Raw genomic sequence first — 8,956 nt, 5'->3', positions numbered from 1 at the left:
AAATATATATTCATATACATATTATTCATATACATATATATAATATAATATAAATATTACATTATATAAACATATATACATATATACACATATATACATTATATATAGTACACATATATACATATATATACATACACATATATACATATATACATATATATATAATCACATATATATACATATATACACATATATATATTCATATATATATATGAATATACTGGTAGGATATTTACATTATGAACTTTATTAACAGTTGAATACACTAATATATATATACGGCAATTAAGTTAATATTTACAGTATGAGATTGACATTATATACAGACAGCTAGATATTATTACACTATAGGTAGTTATGAATACACTATAGGTAGATGTGAAAAAACACAGTTCAGGGGGAAGGGGGGTCTCCTCGATGCAGAGTTTAGCAGGGTGACAGCTGATGGGAAAAAGCTGTCCCTGAGCCCGCTAGTTCGGGAACGGAGAGACCTGTAGCATCTCCCAGAGGAGAGGAGGGCAAACAGTTTGTGTCCTGGGTGGGAGGTGTCCTCAGCAATGCTGCGCGCCTTCTGCAGACATCGCTTGCTGTGGACAGCTTCAATGGTGGGGAGAGGTGAACCGGTGATTCGCTGGGCAGTTTTCACCACCCTCTGCAGAGTTTTCCGGTCCGAGGCAGAGCAGTTTCCATACCAGACTGTGATGCAGTTGTAAGGGAAGCTCTCGATGGTGCAGCGGTAGAAGTTCACCAGAATCTGAGGAGACAGATGGGCCTTCTTGAGTCTTGAGAGATGTATATTCCGAATGCACTGTATACTGTATATGTCAAAATGTACTCCTAAAAGAATAATATCGGCACATCCCTCACATCAGAAAATGCTCTATTCACAATAAGGCCTAATTAGATTTATCAGAAGGCTGTTTACATACCCCTTATCCAATGCATATTCTTCTATTCATATTCAGAATTATAGTGGAACATTAGTGTGCATGTAAACGTAGCCACTGTGTGTCTCTGACTGACTGAACTAACATGAATGTAATGAACCAGTCAGAAAATGATTCTGCTCTGCTTAGCTGAGTTAAAAAAGAGAGTGATGATCTATCTAGATCATTTGGACATCGGCTTTCTCAGAGCTCTCGAATGATCTCTTGAGTTGTGCTAAAATGCTGTTGGTTTTTGTGAGGCATAATGATGTTGGTGTTTGGTTGTTGTCTGACAGAAGGAGGAGCAGTCTGACAGAGAGCGCTGGCAGCACCTGGCAGACCTGGCAGACTTTGCTCTGGCCATGAAGGTCACACTCATGAACATCAACTACCAGTCATTCAACAACTTCATGCTACGCATCGGTATGTGCTGCTCCTGCACCCCTCTCTCTGCGTTTAGAACAGAGTTTAGATTTTTGGACTTTTAAATTATGGCTGGTTTTTGCAAGTTTTGATTTGATGTATATTCCTTAATGAATGTATTTATATTAATTGTTTTATTAAAACATTAAAACATACATACAAATGACAAGAATAACAAATATTATACAGTGCAGGGAGAGGCAGAAACCCCTGGTAGGCCTCCACCAAGTTCAAATTTCACAGTTTAAGAAACAGAAATAACAAACAGAAAATAATATGACTAGATTAAATGTAAAATTAATTATACAACAAAATATATAAGAACAATAATAGTAATAGCAATAATATTTAGAAATGAAATGGTCTTTTAAGTATAAGTTAGTAAAATGTATAGAAGAACACCTTTTTGCCCGATGGGAAAAGCTGTTGCATGATTTAGTATAATATTTTATATAATATTTTCAGAATATTGAGCTTTCTTGTACTACTTGAACGTACCAGCAGTGGCCCCAAGCCAAATTGAGTTTGAGACTCCTGCCATAGACACTAACAATTGAGACAAGATAACATAATATTGCTGTTTGACATAAGTTCACGCTGTACCAGATGAAAAAGCTCTATCCTAAGGCATTTATTGGATTGTGGCTTTGGAGTGGGAAAAAGTAAACTTCCCCAAAACGACGTTTACTGTATGTCTGAACTATTCCTTTAAGCAAGTCTATTTTATATGATCTCCCTTTGATATCTAATGTAGTAACTAATGCAATATTGTTTCACTTCCATTCACTGAGCCTCCCTTGAAACTGTTTGCTTTCACTTTGAAAACCTCTTTAGATAATATTAAACTGTAGATTTCGTATTTCAACTACAAACCAAGGTTACTGATAACGTTTTTGCCAAACCTTTTCAAGTGTTTGCTGTATAGTTTATGATTTTTAGACATTATTTGTCTTACCATTTAAGACATCCATTGGTTTTGTATATGTATAATAATAATAATGTATAATATGAAAACTAACTGGCAGACTTTGGCTGACCCTTCAAAGCGATCTGTGCTTAAACATTGAGTTTCTAAAGAGCTGATTTTCTTCATCTGGATGAGTAGGAAAATATATTCAAAAATCTAAAACCCAACAGCATGTGTGATGCACAAAAAATATGCTAAAGCATGCTAAATCAGTGATAGCTCAGTCAAGCTGTCTTGCGGTCTGACTGCTGACTGGATTTTAGAATAGAGCTGTGGCCACTTGTGTAACTGCCTCCCCACACCCCCACTGTGATATTCAACTGTTAAACTGATGACAACTTTAAAGAACAAGATGCAGGTAGTTTAATGTTAAGGTTAGCTAGCATAAGGAATGAAGTTTAGAGCTAGATTAGAATCAGGATTCAGGTGAGTAAATGATGAGCCAGGTTCTTACAAGTATAAAGTTAACAGTCATTAATCTCTCATAACATAAATGTGTCCACACTGTCCTCCAGGTCTTAATAAGGGCGGAGTCTTAGCAGGAGTGATCGGTGCCAGAAAACCCCACTACGACATCTGGGGCAACACTGTGAATGTGGCCAGTCGCATGGAGTCCACGGGGGTCATGGGTAACATCCAGGTACAGCACTGGGCTTAACTGTCGGTCTCTGTTTACACAGTTGTCACAGTGATTGTTGAGAGTGGCATAAAAAATCCAATTTAGCATTTAAATGGCAAACAGTTGCCCTCTTCCTGTTTTCTTCTATTCTTGCATATTTGTCACCCTGGATTATTCCAGAACTTCAAACAAAATGGGATAGAAGACAAGGACAACTTGAGTAAATATGTTTGGGGGGCTTTGCCTTTATTGGATAGGAACCCAGTGTTCTCTTTAGTGATGATTTAGTAAATTTTTTTGCAAAGACAAATCCCAGAAAACCTGCATATTTAGAGACTAGTTTTTCAGTCATGAATACACCTGGAATTGGATGAAAATGACAAAATATACTGGAAATAATCCATGTTGTCCTGGAAATTTCAGTTGCATTTCAGAACCTCACTCAGATTGCCTACAACCTAGGTGTGTTATTTTATTTGAAACTGGACTGTTGGTAGGATAAGCTGTGCGGTGTGACAGTAGGTCACCAGGCGTGAACCCTTTTTTTACCGAGCCGAGCATCATTCTCAGAGAAGCCCAGTAGAAATGCTCTAGATGCTCATGTCTATGTGCATAAAGCCAAATAATCATCATAAAGTAGTTGACAAATACATGCACAGTGATGTTAATTGTACGTACAACAAACACTTTCTAGTTCCTTTAAAGGACAAATAGGAAAGAAGATGCATTTTCTGTCTAATCACATAAATTCTGCTTGATTTGATGAACATGTAGGTGCGACCTAATCCGTGTCAGGGTGAGAGAAAAACTGAGTGCTAAACTTTTACTAAATTTGTAAAAACTAGGTCTACTGTAGCCGGTAAATTATATGACCATCCGTGAGTGTTGTCCTGTACTGTCAACTCGTGGAAAATGTTCTGGAAAGTTATTTCAAAATTTAAAAAAATATATAATATGGGAACCCTGATACATTTTTGCATATACAATTTAAAACAAATGTGCCACGTTTTCTTCTGAGAAACAGTCTAAAGTGTGTGTGCGTGTGTGTGTGCGTTGCCCCCAGGTGGTGGAGGACTGCTACAACATCCTGAAGGAGTATGGCTTCCGCTTTGTGAGGAGGGGGCCCATCTTTGTAAAGGGGAAAGGGGAACTGCTCACATACTTTCTGAAGGGAAGAGACAAACAAGGCTCATTTATCAACGGCTCCTCCGTCACTTTGCCACACCAGGTGGTGGACAGCTAAGGACCACACACACTTACACATGCTACACAGCAATCACATCCAGTATGTGATGAATGCAGAGAGGGGCAGAGGAGGGAGTTTTTGAAATGACAAGTCATTCAGTCGATACCTGGACACTTCATTCAAACCTGTGACAACACACCACTCATTACTGCAGACACACACTTACACACACACACACACGTTCACTGTCTATGGAAAGATATGTGCCAGTAAGGATTGCATTAGTTTGAATATGTTCATATGTTGTAACACAAAACATGAATGATTTGATTGAATTAACTGAAAATATTAGAAAAATCAGACCCATAGATACATTAAAACAACGCAAATAAAAACAATGAGACCTTATAAAGGCAAGGATAGACTGGATAGACTGGCAGCAGCAAGGGCAATTCTGGCGCAAAATGAACCTGGGGTTAATAACACATGTGTACGAGTTGTCCGCTCCTCTGGGATATGTTTTCCATGCTAATCGCACTGTGACCATTTTAGCAGCAAACCCGCTAATTAACCGTATAACGCCTAGTCAACGGGGCCATCAGAGTAAAGTGAAAGAAAGCTTATTTTATACCACTAACATATGGCTCAAAATAGCACCACATCTTAACACAGTAGCAATAATGAAGGTGGCCTACTTGTAAAGAAGATTGAGACTTTGTTATGTGTTATCAGACAGTCTATTAATAAGATAGTTTCAGAACAACAGTAGCTCACGTATACAGGCAGGCGCCATCTTGGAAAACAGTCGTTTGCCAAATTTACAAGAGACAAATGATTACGAATTTGATTACGACAGTGTTTCATAAAGTTTATTTAGTTTCCACTAATTCAACAACTCACAAAACGTGAGATAACGAGAATTTATTATATAATATCAGGGGTAAATGCAAAGGCAAGATCAGATTGTTTATTATCCAAATACCTTGTCTGGATCCAAATCACATGAAAAGATGTACTTAAAATGACAAAAAAACATTTTAGGAAAAAAATGTTTAACTTTTCAATTTTTTAAATCAATTAAAATTTAAAAATATGTTTTGGATTAAACTTTTCAGCATGAGTATAATTAATTCAAACCTATGTAATTGAAATACAATGATGGGCTTTATCTCTTTCCATAAACGGCTGTCACATAAAAACATTATTCTCACACACACACAAACACACACTAGCCTTTTTGCAAACACAGCAGTTTTGATGCCATCACCAACACTACGTGGCTTTTGGACACCCGGTCTAAATTCTTGATATTGCTCCATCATTTACAAAATAATTCCATGTGATTCACTCTAATGAGGAAGAGGATTTGGAAGTGGACCAATGAGAGGCCAAGAGTGTGACACTACAGCCCCATCTGCCACCTGCTGCCTCTCATATGTGGCCGTGGGTGTGCATAAGAATGTGTGCATTGCTCATAGTGTATTTTTCCACAGTCGAAGTATTCTTTCTCCCTGGTTCTGATCTGGGTAAGTACCGTGCTCTCCTCTCTGCTCCCGGAGCTTGTGCAGCACACTACACAGCTGGCTCCTGGACGTTTCGGTGCCTCAGAACTGCGTCTAACATGAAGGATGACAGACTGTGTGTTTTAGGAGAGGGATGGGTGACGGTGTCCAGAGGGTAGCACACAAGGATGGATGGATGGAAGTGCCTATCACAGCTGTGATCGCAATGTTTTATTTAGTTGAAGGATTCCATGGCCCTCTGCAGGTCTGCAAGTCCTCTCACGATGCTGTGAAAGGATCATTCCAGTTTATTACAACTTGGGCTTTATTTCTGTGTCTTTCCTCAGAATGGGCAGGGCTTAAACCAGATGTGAGTATTCTGGTAGAATATTGTGGTACTACCATCTTATAAGGTCCATACTTAGCAAAGCATATTAATTATTATTATTATAATTCATGTAGCACTTCCTTACTTACTATCAATAAGCACTAATTAGGAGATTTTTGAGGGAAAACTAGGAAAACTCAATGACCTAATAGTTGTAGAATATGCTCATGCATTAATAAGTGCTTTATGCTGACTGATAAAGAGCCAATATGCTACTAACATGCATACTCATCAGCACTGAATTTATTTATACACAAGTGTTTTAAATAAAAGTTTATATATTTATGAGTACAGATATTTCACTCTGATGATACATACTCATAAAAGGCACATTAGCTGTACTGGATACTAAAGTACTCACCCAGTCCTAGTCTGTATCCAACCTGTTAGAATGTCTGACTGTTGTGTTTCTTGACCTATTTTAGGCGAGTAAGATGTTAGAAAAGCCAAAAAGAACGCACGTTGTAATAAACTGTCATTTTCCTTTAACTGCATGGAGGTAATGAAAAACGAAACAATCTGAACAAAATTGAGAAAGCAGTACATTACAGTCCATGATGTTAACTGACGAGAGCAACAAAGCTACTATTCAGATATATTGACGTTGAACTTATTGCAGCCTTTCTATGTTGTTTTCACAAGATTTGGAACAACCCCATTTCCACCTGGTGTTAACCTGTCTGTATCTGTATTATGATATCTGATTGATTGCCTTTGCTCTCACAGCTGGAATTAATAAATGTTCTCATTAAGTCAGCTGTGCCCACACTGTGGTTGGATCTCAACACACAATTTAATTAAGTGAGCCAGCCAACTTTCTGTAGTAACTTTTGTCTTTGCTTAACACTGGCAAAAACAATGGTTTCCACCTTTCTTCAAAACTCCACAAGTGTCTTACATTTAAATAGCTTCTTGCAGTGGAGAATTATACTTCCTGTAGCGTTCTTAACTATACAGCTGTTATTTACACCTAGATCTGATCACAATGTGTGCATTTACACCTGCCTTAACTTCCCTGATCAAGATAAAGTATCTAGATACAGATCTCATGTTAAGGAGGCATATAATGCTAATTTTCAGGTTTGTATTTGAGGGTTCTACTATAATAGTTTTACATGCTTCAGTGTTTAAAATAAGTGTTTTTTCTCTTTGGTGTGGACTTTGGGTTTAGTCACTTTTCAGACATTTTACATGCACAAAAAATCTATATAACGCACTAAAGCACAGGGAAAGAAAAAAAAGCATAATATGGCCTCTTTAATACCAGGTGGAAATTGGGTCCTGCCATTTTCTAATGAATTCTGGCCTGAAGTTGGCTATCTTTTATTCTCTACTTGCTTAGTCATGTAAAGGGCTGCATTTGCCAGAATGGACATAGACTTCTGCATATGCCAATGTGTTTAAAGCTGCAGTCTGTAACTTTATATAAATATATTACTTATATTTGCTGAAACTTTCATTATATCCTGACATATTATGTATTAGTACATAAGACAGATAATCTGTGAAAAAAAAACAGGTTCCTCTGGCTCCTCCTAATGGCATTTGCAAGAATCCAATGGGTCTGAATGAAAACAGGACTGTCAGGATATAGTGAAAGTTCCAGCAAATATAAAATAAAAAGTTATTTTTATAAAAATTACCTAGTGCATTCTTTAAGTGCATGTGCAATTGGGGGATATGATCTATGTAGTCAAAAGAAAATTCTAATCTGACAGTCGTCTCAAAGCTTGGCCCCTCTACCTGAGGTGGAAGTGTAAAGCCAAAGTCAATTAGAAAAATGCAAAGATCACCTGAAGGTAGGAAAAAGTTAGCCTAATTATGACATTTCTGATCAATTGCAGGTATCGGGAGACAGTCAGGCCATTTACTGTGTTTATCTGTAGTCACAAAGAGTAACTTTGCTTGTGACAACACACCAAATTTGACCGCATCTGGGGAACCTCTGACATTAGACCCCTACATTTTTATTTCGTATGTTCGAGGCTTTGACGTGACAGCTGCGACATGCAGAATAAGCACACCAACCTGACAGGAAACAGCTGTACTGTGTGTGTTTCAGGGGTAGCCTCTGCTGATTGTAAAGCCTGTTAGTGTCTCTGTAGAATGGGATGAAAGTGCAATAGTTTCTTCTACAAATCTGATGTTCTCCTCTGTTAAGGAGAGGTTTAATCATTCCTTCCCCTTTAATTCATATTTTTATAATGTAATGTACACGTTTTGTTCTATTCAAAGAAAGGACTGAGTGTCCACGTTGTACATAGAGTTTAGACAGTGTTTATTGCTCAGATTTATTTATTGGAAATGACAGAGGCATTGTTTTGTTTTTCTTACACAGATGTGAAAGTGCCAATGATAAAGGAATAGTTTCAGATGTAAAAGCCAAAACATGGACCACAGCTGTTTCCTAAATTTGTATTGTAAAAGAATCTCAGGCTTGGGAACAAAATAGCACTTTGAATTATGTGTCATGATTCCAGGTTTTGGTCGCAACAGAGTTTTTCTTTTCTTTTTTGCAACACAAGAACACTGAAATGCCATCTGGAGAGCCCACGCCTGCAGGGCCAGCTGATGGCCTCAAAATGATTCAACCCTGTGGTTCTAGTCGTTGTTAGCGTTCCACTTTTGTCTGAGTTTGATTCAGAAATGGAATTCCTCTTCTCAGTTTTTGTGGTTTAAATTAGACATACTGTAGGTCTACTTAGAGCTGATCCCAATCTTGAAGAATTTCTCAGTCAGTGTACCCTCTTTCATTTCAGTTGTCTGTCATCATAATGTGAGTTGATTAAAAAAATCTAATAAAGACAAGCCTCAGTGTCATGATTACTGACTACATGCTTGAATTGTCATTCATTTGCACATGCTATTAATCTGAACACATTTAGCTTGGTGCTTTAAAGGGAAATGGGGGTCCTTCAGACACTGTGAATTTCCCCTTGGGGATG

At 37.7% G+C, this 8,956-nt stretch overlaps 2 protein-coding genes across 2 annotated transcripts in view; both read left to right on the top strand.

Annotated features, from left to right (window-relative positions):
• The window catches only part of LOC118335675 (adenylate cyclase type 3-like), a 4,835-nt gene extending 4,048 nt beyond the window's left edge, over positions 1–787 (top strand). Inside the window, exon 3 of the mRNA XM_035672101.1 lies at positions 659–787. Coding sequence (XP_035527994.1) covers positions 659–787 — 129 coding nt within the window. The remainder of the gene's footprint in view (positions 1–658) is intronic.
• A 435-nt stretch (positions 788–1,222) lies between these two features.
• LOC118336200 (adenylate cyclase type 3-like) lies at positions 1,223–4,665 on the top strand (the record flags this gene model as incomplete). The annotated part of the gene is given in 3 exon segments (XM_035672799.1): positions 1,223–1,349; positions 2,832–2,956; positions 3,999–4,665. Coding segments are annotated over 3 exon segments (432 nt in total), but the record flags the coding sequence as incomplete, so codon positions are not given.
• Positions 4,666–8,956: the final 4,291 nt, after the last annotated feature.

Source organism: Morone saxatilis, unplaced genomic scaffold (assembly GCF_004916995.1).
Source record: "Morone saxatilis isolate NCDOM2014 unplaced genomic scaffold, NCSU_SB_2.0 Contig24, whole genome shotgun sequence".
NCBI classification, from domain to species: domain Eukaryota; kingdom Metazoa; phylum Chordata; class Actinopteri; family Moronidae; genus Morone; species Morone saxatilis.
The sequence above is the reverse complement of the archived record's forward strand: the minus strand, read 5'-3'. Positions and strand labels throughout refer to the sequence as shown.